The sequence below is a fragment of the Oxyura jamaicensis genome, chromosome 3 (genome assembly GCF_011077185.1).
Source record: "Oxyura jamaicensis isolate SHBP4307 breed ruddy duck chromosome 3, BPBGC_Ojam_1.0, whole genome shotgun sequence".
Taxonomy (NCBI): domain Eukaryota; kingdom Metazoa; phylum Chordata; class Aves; order Anseriformes; family Anatidae; genus Oxyura; species Oxyura jamaicensis.
Genome location: NC_048895.1, coordinates 83,936,925 through 83,956,408, shown reverse-complemented (window position 1 = coordinate 83,956,408; position 19,484 = coordinate 83,936,925). Strand labels below are relative to the sequence as shown.

The window sequence follows — 19,484 nt, the reverse complement described above, 5'->3', positions numbered from 1 at the left end:
CAGTTTCCGTCCATTTGTTTTTATACCTGGAATTTTTTGCCAGGTGACAGGTCAATCAGGTCAATAGTTTTGCGTTGTTAATTCTGGGATAAAAGTAAACTAAAATTTCAGAGCCTTTGAAATATGTTTTTCATGGTCTTCATTTTTAGAGCAGTTCTTAAATGAAGAGATAAAATGTTAGCTTTTTTGATAGTTGTATTAAATATCTTAAAATGAAAGTAATTTACAGCACACCTCTTGTTCTATTATAACAGTTGCATTTACTTTTTCTAGATGGAAAATTTTAAGTATTATTTTCTTCTTTTCTTAAAGCTTTTTTATTATTTTGTTGTCTCGACTAAGGAGAGCAATACCAATTTTTCTTTACAGTGCAATAGCTATGTAGGGTGTTTATGTGAAGACAACTTAGGCAATGTAGTGAAAAATAATTAAAGCTATCAAACAAGTACATATCTTTGGGAAAGAAGAAAAGCTAATTATTGTAAGAAAGTTGTGCATAATTTCATATAATAATGTGAAGTTTTTTGATAAAATAATTCTTTCATGCTTTTCAAGTCAGCCTGTATACAGTTTGCTCAATCCCCAGTGCAGTTCATTCAGCGTTTGAGTATTTTTCTACAGTAATCCTTTTTTATGTTTTGTAAAATTCTTGCATTTCTCTCCATATTTTTTTCTGTAAAATAAAAACCGCCTCTCTATACTTATGAGTCACTTATTTTTACCATTACACAGAGGATATTTAACATACTAGTTTAAACTTTGCTGTAGAATACTTCTGTCTGTGGGTTTGAATCATCAAGCAGCTTCTATGAAATCTATAAATTAAATTAAAAACACCAGCTTGCTTTAAAGAATATGCTATAAATTTCCTTATACATCTGTTTCAAGTAATATAATATTTCCCCCTCCCTTCCTTCTCCCCCCCACCGTCCATCTCTCCGTATACGAGATCATTTTACAAAGATGGTATGTTAAATAATGCTGCGGAAAACACTAGGTCCCACCTCTTCATGCACGGAAGGGATCGTTTCCTTTGTACTTGCTTCTCCCTGGCTGACTTGGTTTGCAATAGTGAAATGTTTAATGATGGTCAATCAAAATGGCAGTAGTTTTTATTTTGTACGGTCAAAAAAGTGCAGATTGCTTTGGTATATCTTAAAATTATTTAATACCAGAAGCGGGAATTAAATTTCCTTATAATTTCATTAGAGTTTGTTGAGTGAAGTACTTCTGTTTCACTGTTTTACTGGGCTAGATGTGCAGATTGACAAGGCTGTCTTTGCAAGAATCTCTGAGCTGCATGAACAGCTGTAAAAATAAAAATACACTCACTGGTTGTTAAGACTCTTAGTAGTAAATCCTTTCAGTCACTTCTGGCACATTAAGCTTAACTAAGAGATGTGCTTGCAAAGTATTTAATCGTGATTAGAATCATGATTTAGATTTAGATCATAGATGATCTAAAAGTACAAAATGTGATTATATTGATAGGGTATTTCAAGCTTTGTGATTAAATGGTGTTGGATGTAAGTAGAAGTCAGATGATCCTCACTGAAAAATCTGAACAAATGTGTATTATATTGCTTGTTCATGAGGGAAAATGACAATCTACAAATGTTTTTACATATACATAATTTTATGCAGGCACTTTAGATCTGTTGATTTCACTTGGATTTTTCACCCATGTTAACGTACGTATAGTAGTTTGCAGGATCATGGACTGAACAGATGAGTTAGCAATGACAACTAATTAAATGAAGCAAGTATCTTCAGATACTCTTGGGGCATTGTAACAGTCTGTGGGGCTTAGGGCAAGCTTTTAGAAAATGTGCGCTCCTGGTACAAAATAGTCATAATTGCTACTAGTCTGAAGAAACTGCAAAGTAATCTTGGGATTTACTGTAGAATAACATAATGTCTAGTGAACATGCTGTGAGGTTGTTTGCTGCTCTACAGAATAAGTAACTTCTATTTGAAGAATTTGGTTAAATATGGGATATATGAAGTACATATCTAATTTGTTTGAGAGACCTTATGTAAGGTTTATGTAGAGCTCTGCTACCAGGACAAGTCACTGACCATGTCTGTAGTCCCAACAGCTTCAAGTTAATACTGCTGCCATGAGCGTTTGTTGGAGTGGTTGTGTTGTAAACCTGACAAAGAGAACTTTAATAACCCAGTGCAAGACTGATGTTGTTTGTTAAGATTATTACCATTCATTTGTGAAGCTAGCTGAAACTAAATTTGGAAGGTAATCTTCAAAACAGTGTATGCGTGAGAACCCAGCTCAATCAGACACATTTCTAAGATAACTGGTGTTGTCTTAACACAAATAATGAAGCCTCAAAAGATGTAAAATAAGTAAGAAATAAGATATTCTTGAATTCATATAAAATTTCTCCATGTATAACAGGGCTATATTGCATAAATGAATAGTGATGAGACCCACTGTAAAATCGAAGGTAGACAAACTTGCCATTTAGTGTCTCCTGTCATCCATAAACTATTGAAGCTAGAAAAGTTAATTTTGGTTCACCCATTCTGAAATTAGAGAACTCTTTACTGCTTATGAAATATTCACTGTGAATTTAGTGCTGTTTTGCCTGTGAGCAGTTAATTTCAGTGTGTGAGCTACAAAAGGTATGACTTTAAAAAATAATGCTTACGGATTTCAAAAATTAAACTCAGCTCATAGGAAGGACACTGAATTTCTGGTCAAATCTTCTTTCAGAATATTTACAACTCCCAGAGGCACAAGTGACAGTGAAGACAACATTATCCCCATTTGTTTTCCCTGTCTAATTATGCACATTCTTTTCTGTGAAATGGAAGTAATGAGCTTGACAGAGTAAATTGGTTGTTTTTTAATATAAAGCAATTGCAAATGGTCTGGAAAAATATGCAACATAAACATGTTTCAGTGACTTAAAGGAATTAAAACATCCTTTCAATGTCATTAGTTTCATCAGCTAATGATGTGCCAAGAGCAAAACACAGAAATATGTATCTGCAACGTATCAAAGATTACGGAAAAGTAATATTGGATTCTTTTTAGATAGTGACTTTCCAGAAAATGTTAATTTAATATTTCAATCAGGTTTTTTTTTTTTTTTTTTTTTTTTTTTTTTTTTTTTTTCCAACTTCTGCGTGATAGAAAAAGAGCCTGTATTAACAATATTGGCTTGTAGGTATGGAGCCACCCCACAGTTGCTGTAGTGATCTAACATCATCTTACAGGATTGCAGTTACGGTCATGGCACCAAATGTTGTATCCTGCCTGCTGGGAGCAGTTTTGAAAATACTTCATTTACTACATACAGATGTCTTTGTTCCTACATTTCATATTGTCAGTTACTTCCATTTGTATCATCTTCATTTTACATTGCTTGCAATTTAAACATCTTTTAAACATCTTTTTGTTCAAATTCATTCAGCATTTATTGGGAAAACTTTTAAGTATGTGATAGATGGTAGAAATCTATTTTCTAAATGTGTGTGTTATAAATAAAAGAACTAGATATTACTCAGTGCCTGTGTCCCTGTCCACTGTACCCACAACAACAACTGTATGTATTTCTTTCGATGAAGACAATATTTAAAGCAGACATGCTGCATGCTGTCCCTTTCCTTTTTGGTAAAGATCTTAATACAAATAAGTCATATACCAAGCTTCTTTTTTTATTTTATTTATTTATTTTATCTTTTGATGAGTACGATAATGCAACATCTCATAGATGATTTAAAACAGGATGGATTAAGCTTTCATGTTAAAATGCTGCATTGTCCTTTATATGTCTGCATTCTAAAAGTACTGTGGTACTTTTTATTTACACTGTAAATAGATTTGATGCTTATTAGAAATATGAAGTGAATTTATTTTATCATGATGGATGTAAGAGGGATATGAATTAATTGGAAATAAGCTTGTTCATTTGATATTATAATACTTCATCTTTTATATTGGACTTCATCTATAAATATTGTTTTATGTGATTCAGTTCCACAAAGGCAGTATTTACCATTACTTATTTTTTTATGGTAAAAAGCCAATGAGTTATACGAAACACACACACACACACAGGTTCTTCTTCCTTTTTTAATTGTTGATCTACTTCATAGTAAAAATGTTATCTATTTGGAAGTCATGAAATACATAATTTTATCAGCAAGCCATTTACTATTTATTTGTATTTGACAGGATATTAACTATGTAAATTCAAATAACTGGTAAGAAATAAACATTACAAGCTGTGCTAAGTTATAAAATAATTGTTTTATCATGATCTCATAAAAAGCAAAAAGCTTTTTGATAGAATTAAGCATTAAATAATTATAACTGCAGAGTTCTTTGAGGAAAAGAAATGTATCACTATTGCAACTAACAGGAGGAGATTTATATAGTTATTTTAAGTTGAATATGACTAAGCCATTGGAAAAAAAAACAACAGCTCTCTAAAAACCAAACCAAAACAAACATATCTTCACTTCAAAATGTCTCATGGGTGTATAGCACTTACAGAGCTCATAGAAGTGACTGTTCAGAAGTACATAACACACATATGTTGTCAAAGCATATTCTGTTTAACAACCTTCAAATCTGGTGCTTGCAGCTGTCAGGGAAAGTATCGGTGCTAAAACTGAGATATATGAAAACTGGGGAACTTTTCTGATCTTGAAAGTAAACTGTTCAAATTAGTGTATTTTCATAAGCAGAAACCGAAGAAAGACTTAATCTGTACTTAACATTGATGTTGTTGCATGAAATCCACCTTTTATGGAACTGGCTTTTATCAACTGCCTCTTTGAAAATCTTTATCTAGGTTTCAATGTAAGTAACTAAATAAATGAGCTCATCTTGCTAATTACTAGCCTAGAGTAGGATTTGTTTCATTCTTACAGTTGTAGATAATACACAGCTGAAAAATTGTAGAATTTTCCTTTTGAACTGTTATTTGAATACATACTTGAAAAGATAAATCATTGAATATTCTACAGATGGCAAAATTCAAAATTCTTGTTGACAGAAATTTTGCAATTGAGTTAAACCTTTGCAAATGGTCAGTGAATTCTTGGGTCTAAATTTTGCAGTTATTTTCTGCAGAAAAATAAATAGTCTTGCCTCAGAATTTTCCTATGCTTTGTTTTATATCATTAACTTTAAACTTATGTTGAGTCTTATTTTTATTTTAACAGCTATAACACCAAAAGAAATGTTAAAGCTCCATCCAACTTGGTCTATTTATGTTAGTGTTTAAAATTGATTTTTTTTTTGTTTGTTGTCCTACAGAAACTGAACTCCTGTACTGAAAAAAGGAGTTGTAAAATCATTGTTGCCATTTAGCAGCTCTGTAGTCATGTGATAATGTTTAAGCTCTTCATCTTTTCTGAGTATCTGCAGTGTTGCAAAATAAGCATAGCATGGGAGAGACTCCTGGAACATAAAATGTTAGAGAAATAATTGATTTTTTAACAAAAGTTTTCCCAGCTTAGAGCATGTTCTACAGAGTAGTAGAATTAATATATATATATATATGTAAAAATCCTAATTTTAATCTTTGTAACAACCATGTATGTTCCCTTCTAAGCATTTTTCTCTAACAAAAGTATTTCAGTTGAAATAATTTAGCTGAATTTTGGAATCTAATAGATGTTCTAGTAACGAGTGTGACTTTTTCATACTGCTTTTAAAAATTGAACTTTAAGCATTTTACACTGAATCAGAAACCCCATACCTACTTTACTTCAAAAACATTTAGCTTTAAGATTTTTAATAGTCTTTCTTGAATAAGCAGAGCCTTATTAAAGCCTTTAAGCTTGCATTCCTTTACAGTGCAAAAACACTTCAGGCAGTACTAGCTCTCATATGCCCAAGAGGTATGGAGTAAATCAGTTTAAAATGTAAAATTTTGATCTTCTATCATTCTTTTAAACACTGCAGCGTACTTGTGCTGGTAGGCTTGTATAATGGATGTCTTCTAATTACTCCTTAAAAAGAGCTGGATGTTTTATATTTAATATACTCAGTTATATTTCTCTACAGTGTGGTTGCACAGGTGCAAAAAATCTGGCATGACAGCAGATGAGGCAGTATCGTATTCTTCATCAGGTGACCTGTTGTTTCTCATACAGTTTAACTTTCAACAGCAGCTGTGAACAAGAAGCCACATAAGACAGGTGTTTTGATGTGCTGATCAAAGGGAAGATGAGTTAGAAATATGTCCACAGACTATTTTTTGTATTAGCATCCAGCTCTTGCTAACACTATGATTCTTCTGAGTATAATGCCATCTAATGAAGAGCATCATCTCATTTGCTTAGATTGCAGTTGTTAAATGAATGCCATCAAGCTGCCAGATTCATATTCTGTAACTATGTGAAAAAGTTTGCTTTGCTTTAAATTTAAAGGATTCAACTGAATATATTGTTCCAGAGATTAGAACTGATTCCGGAGGTAACACCCCATGACCTGATAAATTGTGTTAGTTATATTTTAAGCAAAACTGGCTCCAAACCTAATTATAGACCAAAATAATCAAAGGCCCCAGTTCTAGAAAAGACTTGTTGTGTATCTAAATGTATCTAAAGCACTGCTGATAAAGAAGTAGTATCTTCTATCAAACCAGCCTATATGTTTGGGGGAAAAAAAAATAATACTGTCTCCCTCTAAGTCAGCTTATGATGAAATTTTCCTAAGCCTGCTCTGCGACTGCTCATATGCAAAATGTGTGGATTTGTGACTTTTTTGGGGGAAGAGGGTCCAAATACTTAGCATATGGCAGGAATATCTGTGATTCTGTATGTAAATCCAGCTATCCTACAATAAGCACATTGAAAATTGTAAAAACATTAACCTCATTATGTTTTGAATGAGAACCATGATGCTGAAGTCAAGTATTTTCCAAACTCTTAGCAAGATCAAGACTCTTGCCTCTACAGTATTTCTACATTGTAAAGTAAAAGTCTGTAATCTGCATTTTCTTGATTGTTTTCAGGTACCTTATTCAAATATTCTAATATACCTTATGGATTACGATTTTATTCACAGTCTTAAAAATAAACAAACAAAAAACTTAGAAGCATTTCTTTGCAATTTGCTCTTACCAATATTCTTGCCAATATTGTCAGTAAATCTGTAGATCTAGTAATGTCAATTGAATCATCTTCCTTTTGCTAGGTCTGCAGCATTTCTGTTTCTCATCATTGACTCTGTGGGATTTATTCCAGGAAGCTCCATAACCAACACATCACCTGACTCAGACACTGCATTCATAAAATATATGCATCAATAATCTAACAATCCTCTGTGAAATAACATAAACATGTCTATAGGATTTACGTTATGACTTTAGGTATGCAAGGTAAGGAAAAAAATACATTGTAAGACTTATTGTTACTCTGAAAACCGTAAGCAGTTTATTCAGTATATTGTTAATGCAAATTTTACCAATCTTCTAGGGAAATTACTTTTCTAGGAAAATTACTTTATTACAATGTGACATTCTTTCTGTGACGCTGTTATAATCAAAGTCACTTGGGTGTGAAGCTTCTTGAAAAGGTGTTGACATCTGTGAGGTGTAAATTGGTTCCTTTATGGGTTTGGCTGGGAGTTTGGGCCTGTTTTTTCTGCCTCTGAAATACTTAATTCATACAGTGGAATCACTTAGATAAACTCCTACAAACACACACCATTACCTACAGAAAAACAATTCAAGAGAGTTGTGCATACATGTCAACACACAGACAGACTTGTAGGTTATTTTTGGTTTTGGATGGTATCTGACAATACATCAGTCTGCTCATCTCAGCTTCTCTGTCTGACTTCTTCGCAGAGGCAAGGCAATCCATATAGCTCTGGAAGCTGTAAAAGTTTCAAAACTTTTGTATATATTTAAACTGAAAGGAATTGCTGAGCTTTAAAACCACAAGAGATTGTTTGTAACAGCAGTTATGGGTTCTCCATAAAGAAAAAAAAAACGCAAACAAGTGGAGTTCGGAAAGCCTTATGACTTCATTGTTATTCTGTATTAAATAAAATACAGATAACTTCCATAAAAAGGAATACTTGCAAATATTTTACGTGATGTGGCTTTGCAAGATGAGATTAATGTTTACAGCCACGCCTGGGGGCTGATTCAGTATAGCACCTTGCCAGTTGCAGACAGTACTTCTCTGTTGACTGGTTGGGCTACTGAAGGGCTGGTCTCTGCATGGATGCCCCAGTGTATGGGGAATATTGCAGTGAACATTTTCAGTGCACTGTAGTGAAGTTTCTGTACTTTATTTGGGATGGGCCATTACCGCAGAGCTGATTGTGACATTAAACAAAGATCTGTCCTGTGTAGTGATCCAGTGAAAGTCTAAAAGTCGGGTGTGGAACTGGGAGGCTGTGGGTCTAGAATACACCTGTGTGGTTTGGCGTAGTGCAATCTCATGGGCGGTCTGGGTAGGGCAATTTTAATGGATTTTCCCAAAGCTATAGCTTTACCTTTTTGGCAGTCACAGCGTGGGAAGTAAAGGCCGATTTCTGTCAAAAATACCCTTGCCAGCAGGCTGGGGTGGGACATTGTGATTGGGCTCATGGACAGGTAAAGGATTTAATACGCTCTGCTTCCCAGTGTTTTGTACTAACATGGATCTTTCACTTTACAAGTAAAAAGGTGAGTCTGAAAATGGATCTCAAAAATCTTGTTACTGGTTGCATTTATCTTAACCTCAGACCCATTCAGACTCTGAAGCTTTCTAGGTGGGTTAGTTTGCTATTAAATGTGACAAAACTGTGTGCAGTCTCAAAACCTCCTGAATATTTTGCTTCCATCAACTTCAGATAAAGACGTCCATTCACACTGCACAGAAATGGTAGCTGGAGAAAAACTATTCATGTGTTATGAGTTCCTTCTATGCTACCATGTATCACGATATATAGAAAGCACAGTATGTTAGTTAGGCTGCCATTGATTACAAGGCAACATTCATTCAAAACAGTTCATCAGTTCAAGGACATACTTAGCACTTTGCTGCTGAAAAGCTTAGCTGTTTAACTCTTTTCTTTGTGTACTTGGTAGAAAAGGACTGGTAGATAAAATATTACCTTCTATTTTGTTGATTCAAATACGGAGGAAGTTGGCCAGGATGTCTCAGTTGCTGCGATCTGTAAGGGAGAGTCTGGGAGAAGACGTGTTTTGTCTCTTCATTTGTCTGCTCTGGAAAGTGGACACATATGCTAAAGATGTGGGGGAAAATGAGATGATAATCAGCACTGACACTGATTTGATCTGACAGAGGTACTACTGCATCCACTTTTTGCAGTTGCCATGGTCTTTGCTCTCCTATTTGAGACCCCACTGTGTATTTGGTTATTAAAGCTGGTAACACTTTACACATATTTCCACAGGTTATTTTCAGATTAATGTGGTGCAAAGTTTGTGCCTTAGTAGGCTGAGTAAAGAAACTCTCTCAGTTGCCAGATCTGATTTCTGAACAGAACAAAAGTTGTGTTTATTTGTGTAGAGCATAGATTTGACTCAAGGGTTGGAGATGTGGAAATGCATTCAAGTTCAAATTCATAATTTCTGCGAGTGCTTAGCACTTCTCAGACAGAGCCTTAATTACCTAAGGGTTCAAAGAAGTTTAAATGTGATGCTTGTGTATCCAACAAATAACATGCACTCTTAGGTTACGTAATTCTTCTGTTTGTTTAAAAGTGGCACAGGAAAGAAACTCTTTATTCCTTTGTTCCTAAAATATTTTTTTTTTCTTCTTGGCAGCATTTTTCTGGATGTATAGCAGATGTACTAAATATAACCTGCATACAGTTTAATGCAGCACACATGTAGAAAATGAAAATAACATTAATAGAAAATTGTTATTTTAATATGGACCTGTGGGCAAAAGGAAGTAATGTTCTGGTCTGGAATACTTATGCTGTGATATAAATAGAAGGTTTCAGTTTCCAGGACTGTCAGTCTGGCAAAGTTCATCTGACCTCAATTTGTGATGCAAGACTCCTGCAAATAATGGCTTCACTAACATTTATCCTATATTTCTGTTAATAGGAGGAATGCTTTCTGAATTTGGAGGCTCCTATTTCAAGAGTCTGTGGCTATGACACTCCTTTCCCTCACATCTATGAGCCTTTCTACATCCCAGACAAATGGAAATGCTATGATGCTCTTCGAAAAATGATTAACTACTGATCAGTAGTACAGGTGAGAAATGATGTCTTACTTTGATAGTTTACCTGTAAAATGTTCCAACAGGGTGATTGCATGGTTTGGGGATAAGGTACTGCTCCTTTATTTTTCTTTAACAAGAATCAAATCATATAATCACAGAACAGTTTGGGTTGGAAGGGACCTTAAAGATCATCTGTTTCCAACCCTCCTGACATGGGCGGACACCTCCCCCCTGACATGGACACCTCCCACCAGATCAGGTTGCCCAGGGTCCCCATCCAACCTGGCCATGAACACTTCCACACATGGGCCATCCACAGCTTCTCTGAGAAGCCTGTTCCAGTCCCCCAACCTCTGAGTGAATAATTTCCTCCTACCATCTCATCTAAATCTCCCCTCTTTTAGTTTAAAACCATTTTCCCTTACCCTACCACTATCTGCTCACGTAAAAAGTCGCTCTCCATTTTTTTTATAAGCCCCATTTAAGGTCTGAAAGGCCACAATGAGGTCTCCTTGGAGAGGTCTCCTTCTCTGCTCCAGACTGAACAGCCCCAGCTCTCTCAGCCTGTCTTCATAGCAGAGGTGCTCCAGCCCTCATCATCCTTGTGGCCCTACTCTGGACCTGCTCTAACAGGTCCACATCCTTGTTATGTGGGGGGAGCCCAGACCTTGGTACAGGGCTCCAAGTGGGGCCTCACGAGGGCAGAGTAGAGGGGGACATGGCTTTGGGCCTTCAGTCTGAAAAGTATCTAAATATTTTTTTTAGTAGTGCCACGGAAGTCAGTGTTTGAAATGAATTGCCTTCCTTCCTTGATCAATCAGAAAATTAAATGTCTTACATCCTGAAAAGTAAGATCAGGTATTTTTAAAGACAGTTATTTTGTAGGCAAAGCATATTGTTAAACGGTATGATTTTTCATTCTTCAGGGTTGCCTTGCAATCCTGTGAGGTACTAGTAAGTCTTGATCTACACTGAATATAGGCACTACATTACAAGCATACACAGAGCATTGAAAATGTGTGAAGCATTTGCAATGTTTTGCAGTTCTATTCAAATATGGTTATAAGGCTTATATTTAATATTTACTCTAAAAAACATTCTTCTGTATAACTTTTAGGTAATCTGATCACATACAGATATTTCTATTTGCAGAGCCATCCAGGCATCTAGTCTGTGAAGTAATTTATTTATATTATGTGTTCATTAATCACAGTTTGTATTGTCTTAGTCTTTGATTTCATTCTAATATTATACTAAGAACTATTCGGCTGCGCATTGGCCAACCGTGACTTCAGAAAGTATTGGGTGGTGTTCTCATAAAACTTTGTGTTTAATGACCAAAGTTTAATCATTGGGAAATATATCAATCCATTGTCTTCTGAACTTCCATTAATTAAGCAGATCAAGTAGCATAGTTTTTGAGATTAAGACTCAATGGGTCTTGTACTTCTAAACCCAAAAGAGAAACAAAACCAAAAACACATGAAAAAACAACTGGTCGGTTTGCTTCTGGAATAAGGAGATCCTGTAATACGTAAAGGGGATTTGTAGCTGTTGACACTGAAGACCACGGTCCAAGGTAGGCCCTATAATCGGGGCGCCCTCTTGTGTCCACTTTATCTATACGTAAAGCTGGGAATTAAATTAGAACCCGGCAGAGAAACTTGTCAATACCGTAATGTTAATCCCATTTGTACACATCTTTTCTTTCAGGATGACTTTTTGCGTTTCACTATCTTTGTTTCCCGTGGTAGCTGAAACTTGAGTTCCTGCATGTGACATGGGAAAGCTACCAATGAGGCAGCGTCTCTAAAAAATAAAGTAGTTTCACTTAGAATATTTCTCCTAAAATTACCCGTTATTGACATACTGCAGCATTTCAGGTTTAAAACTGAAGAATGTTGTAAACTCTTTTGTAGAGGTCAATGCTGTCTTTTTCACAACAATTCTTGCTTTTTATCTGAGTTGAACTATTAAAGAGTTATTTTCTTTTTCATTTTGCACCTCTGTACTGCAGTCAGTGAAGCTGTCCTAAAGAGAATGGGCTGTCTGTACTCTTTCAGGCAAGTTAGGCCATGCTAGGTAGCCTCTAAACTTTTATTTTCCAAACCAAACCCAAAAGACCAAATATTCTAACCACTTTGTAAACAGAGCCAGACAAACCAAGGAAAAATGGGTGGTTCACAGACTTAATTTAACCCCCTACGTTGGATGCTGCAGTGAGGAACATATGAGGAGAAAGAAGTAGGATTGCAGAGAATTTGCACACAGTCCAGTTTCTACACTCAAAGTTTATGCTAAACCTTCTTGTGAAGGTAATATTGACTGTTTCAGCTGATCTCCATTCCACTGTCTGCTCCTCAGAGTTTGCATGTAGGGTCGTACCTTTATGTCTCTGAGGAATGAAAGAATTGCTCTAGCATTTGCTGCTTCTTGTACTCAGCGTAGCATTCATTAGTGAGGTTACTTGCTATCACTCTGGACTGATGAGGTTAATGTGTTTTCCAAACCACCTCATATACAGGAAGACGGGCATCTCTTCTCAGAAGTGGTGCTACAGTTTGTGTGGACTTGAAGAAGACCTTCTGGATGTTGGCGAAGTTGGGCCCCTTCTTGTCCTATTGCTGGAGAGAAAGAGGAGCTAGTAGTTCCCTGTGGTGGAAAGAGATACAGGATTGGCTTTTGAGTTACAGAAATGGCAAAGCTGGCAAAGGTGTTGCTTTGCTTATGTTCCAAGTCATTCCTGTGAATACAATGTGGTGGCATGTCTGGCTCTTTTCTTCTTTATTCCTCTTAATCGGCATTTTACTAGAACTTGCTTCATCCATTGCTTTCAGGCAGGATGTAGGGGAAAAAAAGCAAGTGATAAACAAGCTGTCAAGGCATCTGTGGCATATATCAGATCGTCCTTTCTAAGATGGCCTGACATCTCTTGTTTGATACTGAAGTTTTGTTTGAAGTGATAGAGAATTCACTCACTACGTTGTGTCTGGGGCTAATGCAGGGTCTCAAGCTGGATGCTACAGTCAGTCATTTTCGAACATAGCCTTATTATCTTAATGCATACTTGTTTTTATTCAATCTGTGTTGACAATGTCTCTCACACACACATGGTTGCTTATCTTGAGGTTGACAGTACATATCATTTTCCTGCTCAAAGGTAGTTTGACAGCGTGTACAGTAGAGCTTGCCAATGACAGGCAAGAGCAAAATCTGTACCTTTCAGCAGCTTCTTAGTTATTAAAATTTATAGCTATGTTAGCTATAAGAGAAATAGCTTCCAGGTAGGCAGCTGTGTTCCAGACAACTCTTTGTAGTTGGAAGAAAAGATAAAGAGAAAAAAATCAGTGAGATTAAGATGGATACACATCTCCTGGATAGCTGGAATGGTGTCTGTACTCATTTGGGGAGGAAAAAAAAGAGAGAGAAAAAAAAGAAACAGAAAGAAGAAGGCAACCAACAAATTTTATAAGATACACTCTCATGGTACACAAATATATTGAGGGGTGACTGTAGCAAATAGCCAAGTGGTTTTCTGTTACCTTTGCAGCTTTTTCGACCACATTTGCATATTCTGGTTTATTGTCAAATTATTAATTTTTAAGCTGTTAACAGTTCACCTGCCTAAGAGTTTGTGTGTGGTGTGTGTAGAGACAACATTGCTGCTACAAATTCAGCCTCTAAAATTATCACTTTATCACACTGTTAACTTCATTGTGGAACTATTTTTTATGGAACGTTTAAGCATGGTGCTTAAAGGTTAAATGATGTTAGGGAATGAAAGGGATAGATTTGAATTTATTTATTTTTATTTCAAGCATGTGTTTGGGGTGTTGTCAATCATAGAATCATAGAATATCCCGAGTTGGAAGGCACCCATGGGATCATTGAGTCCAACTCCTGTCTCCACACAGGTCTACCCAAAAGTTCAGACCATAAGACTAAGTGCACAGTCCAAACGTTTTTTAAAGTCGGACAGGCTTGGTGCCGTGACTATGTCCCTGGGGAGCCTGTATTGTCAACATCCAATATATTTTGCTCAGAACCAGTGCTCCAGCTGGGAGAGGCTTGCAAATGAGAGCAACGCTTGTCCTTTCTCAGCCAGTAAGTTGTGCTGGGAATCAGGAAGGGACCTGTTAGGTACTTAAGTTAGTAGCTGTTCTTTGCAGGCAGTTACTGTTGTCCTTGTTTTAGGCAGTGCCTCATAAATGTTAACTTGAGGCACAGGAAAAATATAACTCCTCCCTGTTTCATGAATAAAATGAGAGACTATGGAAGATCTTTTCTTTTTAACCTGAGACTAACTACCTTTTTTTTTTTTTTTTTTCAACACAGAATCCTAAATGTTGCAGGCTAGGCAGCCTGCCTTTCATGCTGCACCATCTGCAACCCATAGAATAAACAACCTCCAGAGGCTTGAATAGAACACAGCATTCCTGGTTTATAATGTTTTCCTGCTGGATGGCAAAAAACATGAAAATGGCCAGTAAATCATATCTTATTCACAACTAGGGAGCAATCCAAATAAAAGATTACAGTCTTACTATTGCTATGAGTTAAGATAGCTGTTGCAAGACTGTGCTTAGGGATTTTAGTCTTGCATTCAAACCTTCCTGAGAATCCATGCAAGATCAGGAATAATTAATATATATGTATATTTTTTAACAACAACAACAACAACAAAATAGGAAAGGTATTGACTACAATTGTTTTACAAGACCCCTCCCTCATGACTGTAAAGGAAGATTGATAGAATATCTCTTAGAGCTTTAAAAAAAAACAACACATGACTCTGCTTAACCTACTAGAGCAGGATGGAAAATAATTAATCATAATTTTTTTTGTATAAATGGTAGTAATTAGTATTGTCATGACACTAGACATCAGTTGAAGCATTTCTAATGTCTGTCTACTTTGGCAGCTTTAAATTTTTGTTAACACTTTTAATACAAAACAAGTAAACACCTTGTTAAATTAGCTTATTATTTTTATCTTGAATTAAGTAGACAAGGATGGTATTCATATCACATCTGCATAGTTAGCCACACTGGAGCAAAACATCTCAAGTGGCTCAGGTTTAAGAACTTCCTTTTCATTAATGGTTAGAAATGGATTAAATCCAAGCATATGCCTGATAAAGGATTTTTTTTTTTTTGCTTTTGTTTTGTTTTTGTTTTTTAATTTTAAATAAGATTACCTTGGAGAGTGTTGGGTGTTTAAACTGTGGATATTATGTTCAGCCTTAAGATTTGTAATTTCTTTTATCTTCTTCTGCAGAGACAAGAAGAAGAACAGGAAAATACTGAAGTCTTCTTCATAACTCTTGACACTAAGATCTTTCGGTTTTGGAATTCACATAGAAAACTGTTTTACTTTATTTTATTTTATTTTTTTTTGAACTCAACCGTTTTTAATATTTATCTTGGTTAATTTTCAGTAGGTTCAAATCCTCATTAATTAAGAAATCAGTGATGGACAGGTGATTGCTGTAATAAGTGGTGTCAGATGTATTTAAAGATACTCCAGATGTTCTATGAATGTTAAACATTGCAATACTTCACTAGGTTAAAATTTAATTGTGTAAATATTAGAAGTGGGATTTTATTCAATAAAACACATTATGCACATGTTGTCTCTTGGTTTTGTTATTGTTCTGGGAAAACCCAAAGAAGCTATTTGAATGCAATTGTATTTTCAACAAAATAAATCTTGGACAGACAGACCAACTTGTGTGTTTGGTCTGACTGAGACTTCCTTTAACCAGTGCCATTAGCTGCTTTTCAGTAGAGTTGGCTTCATGTAAAGCGGTCCCAAATACTGATTTTCCTTTCTGAAAGGGAAATGAAAGCTACAATTTTTTCTTGAGAAGGGAGGAGAGATTGTGTTGCTTTGTTGTTATAGTTGAGAAGTTCCATTGCTCCAACTTAATGCAATATCTGTTTTTATTATTTTTCATCTAAATGTGGAATGTGTCTGCAGGTGAGTGACTTTTTAAAATGTGCTAACTTGTCCAGGAAAAGTAATGGTACACTACCAATTTCATGCCGGTGGTAGGAGTAGGGGCACTGCATGTAGCATTTTCTATTGGTGAGGACACAGGAATGCAAAATTGTCAGAAAGACTCTACAATAAAATTAGACATTAATGTTTTTTCCTGTGCTAATATAAAGGACACTGAATACTCTCAAGTGCAAAAAGAATTCCAGCCTTTCTGGCTGAGAGCTTCTGAAGTCAATGGAGGTTTGGTTAATTTTTAATAATGTCCTTCTTTTCCATATAACAAGTTAAGGACACAGGAAAGATGCTTGCTATGGAAGTTGTCCTCCCTTGTTCTACATTCCAGGACTGCTCAAAGGGCAACAGAACTTCTAGCACAGTAGTTTCAAAGCCTGTTACTGTATTCCTTTGGTATCAGCTTTGCTCACTTTTCCACCACCTAAACTGAAAATTCAGCAATTCATAGACTTACTGGTTGCTTTTGCTCTCAGTATAAATCAATCTAATAACATGTTGATTCTTATTTTACTTGTAGTGTAGTTTGTTGTTGTAAGATGGTGCAATGCTTGCTTTCCAGCAGAACTCGATTCAAAGATCCATCTTCAAAGGACATGTAGAGATGGAAAGTGCTAAATTACATTTTTTTTTCAGGTTCTCCTGCCATGTTGTTTAAGATTCAGCATTCATAGTTCATGCATTCCCTGCAGAATCCCACATTATCCTGATGGATGAAAGGAGGAGGAAGACATTTTGTGATAACACAGTTGAAAATGAAGCTACTTATTAAAGTTTCTGGTAAAAATGACATTAGTCAAGTCTTCTGTAAATGTGTTCTGCCTGCAAGTGTCTGTGAATGTTGTGCATAGAATTTGTTAATTCTTTTAAATACAATAGGTGCATTATATATTTTATATTTTTTTTTCTGCTTGATGGAAAGTTTTTTTTTTTTTTTAATGAAGAAAAATGACTTTAAAGTATTTCCCTTTGTAGAAAATCAAGAGATTTATTATTAACTGTCTTTTAAAAACGTGCTATTACTATATTTCAAAGCATTAAAAGTAGATAACAGTACTCACAAAGTGCTGTCTTAATAGCCTTAATACTATATAACTTGTATTTGTGGTTTTCACAGATACAAGCATTTTCTAATTTATTGCAGTGTTTAAGTTGTGTGTACGGGGATATGGAAATAATATATTTCTCAATAAACATAGAAAATATTTGCTCTTAAATAGACTACTGCAATCTGCCTGGGGTTAGCTTTTGTATTTTCAGTGAGTACTGATGTGTCATTTTTTAATAGTGTAAAAACTGTTCCTTTCTCCTCCACATTGGGTAATAGAATCCTTTTCCTTCGCAAAGATGATCAATATTGTAAAAGACATGCTGTTCCCACAAACCTGCCTAGATGGCAGTATGCACTCATGTAACCTGTCCGGGGTGGTGGCTGTTGAATGAGTATTGTGGAAAAATAATATATAACTCTAATCGGAAAGGAAGGTGTGTGCTGTTACATACAAATAACTATCATCTCATTAAATTCCTCACTAATAAAATCCAAAGGCAAGTCATATTTTCTGTTTTTTAATCACTAAAGTCTCTTAATGAGCTTAATTATATTATGCAAAAGATGTGACGGGGAATATTGTCTGATTTACCCTGGACGATGGTTGTTTCACTATTAGTAACTCCTTTTAAAGCAAAAAATGTGTCATCACTCCTTGCTGTTAGTCCAGAAAATTAGTAATCTATCTAGTCACGCTCATTTAATGCAAATTGCTGGAAATAATTCATGAATACAGTTCAACGCTGGGTCCTGAGACAGGAGACTGAAATTCAAGGCAGACATATGTAACCTTCATGGAACCACAGATTTATTACCTGTGGATAAGGCTTGTATACTTGTCTCCTTTCATATAGCTCAGACTTTAGTGCCACAAAAACTTTGCAGTAAAAAACAGTGCACCAATTAATAATATTAATAAATAAATCATTTGAGGTGTTCTCCCTCGTGGAACTGTACATTTTTAAGGAGAGGATTGCACAGTAGCATATTTCCACTGTGGTAGCCATGGGTCTTGACACAATGACCTTCCCCTTCTATGGTCTGATAATCAATTCCAAGCTCATGAATCTTTTCAGACAGCTTTCCTGCTTCCGTGCCTAAAAAATGGTGTTCACAGTGCTCTGGTGTATTGCTGAAGCTCTGTTCTAGCCACATAACTTCAGAGGCAGCAACTGAAAGGCACCCATTCAGCAAGCTGGCAGAGATTGTTATCACAGCAGCTCATGGGGTTCAGTGAGCATTATACGCTCATAACAAAATAAGCTGACACAGTCTGTAAGCTCTGCCAGATTTCAGCAAACCCGAAATAAGGATGCAATTCTTTTGTAGCTCTTTTGCTGCCTAGCAGCTCTGCAAGATACGTGTGTGTTAGATACAGGAGACGTACATCTGACTTCAGTATAAACAGGATTTTTAGAACTTAATTCAGTTGCTTATGCTCTGGCGTCAATTACCATTTGAGACACCCTAGGGTATCCTGTGGTGTCTCCAGATCTCCAGCTGCTGCTTCCATAGGTCTTATGTGATTTCTGCCAACCCCATGTGTATCTTGGGTGCCTTAGGGTATCTCAAATGGCACTAGATGCCTGTGTTCAGGCATATAAATGGAGCCCTTTGTTTTCTGGGGCTTGGATAGCTGATGTCTGACTATTTTTCTGTGAGCTTGCATAAAATGCTAGCACTGAGATTGGTGCATGCCTCAATTTTCAAAATAAATTGCTCAAATCCCCAGCAAGTACATAAGGTGGGATACGGGACGTTGTGCATGTGAAAGAAAGGATTGTCCTCAGGGTGATGGGCTGTTGCTGAATTGGGAAGTAAGTTCCTGTAGGAGAATAGTTTAGAGCAAAATTCCAGCCCTGCAAATATCCCCTGGTTGCAGTCAGTGGCTGCAGCTCTTCAAGCTTCTGCTGAATATCTGAAGATAGCATTCATGACGGACCTGGTTCAAGTTCAGCAAAGCCACGAGCAACAGTGGTGACTCAATGGGATGCAAGGGCACTGCAGTCCTGTTGCTTCCCGCAGGAGCTGTGCGTGGGATTCAGCTCAGCGTTAAGTCACCTATATTTAAGTGTCAAGATATATGTGTGTTTGGCTGAGCGGAGCAGTTGAGCTAGCTGGTAAGTGTTTATAGGGCAGTCTGACTCACTCTGTAGGCTGAAATGATTGTATTGACTGCCTCAGGTTGTCCATGCCAAAACAAGTGCCAAATGAGATGCTGTAAGGCATCCTGCCTGGCCTTCAGCTG

At 36.1% G+C, this 19,484-nt stretch overlaps 1 protein-coding gene across 1 annotated transcript in view; it reads left to right on the top strand.

Annotated features, from left to right (window-relative positions):
• Positions 1–15,800, top strand: part of BCKDHB (branched chain keto acid dehydrogenase E1 subunit beta) — a 116,617-nt gene extending 100,817 nt beyond the window's left edge. Inside the window, exons 9-10 of the mRNA XM_035322164.1 lie at positions 10,053–10,205; positions 15,451–15,800. Coding sequence (XP_035178055.1) covers positions 10,053–10,193 — 141 coding nt within the window. The 3' untranslated portion in view covers positions 10,194–10,205; positions 15,451–15,800. The remainder of the gene's footprint in view (positions 1–10,052; positions 10,206–15,450) is intronic.
• Positions 15,801–19,484: the final 3,684 nt, after the last annotated feature.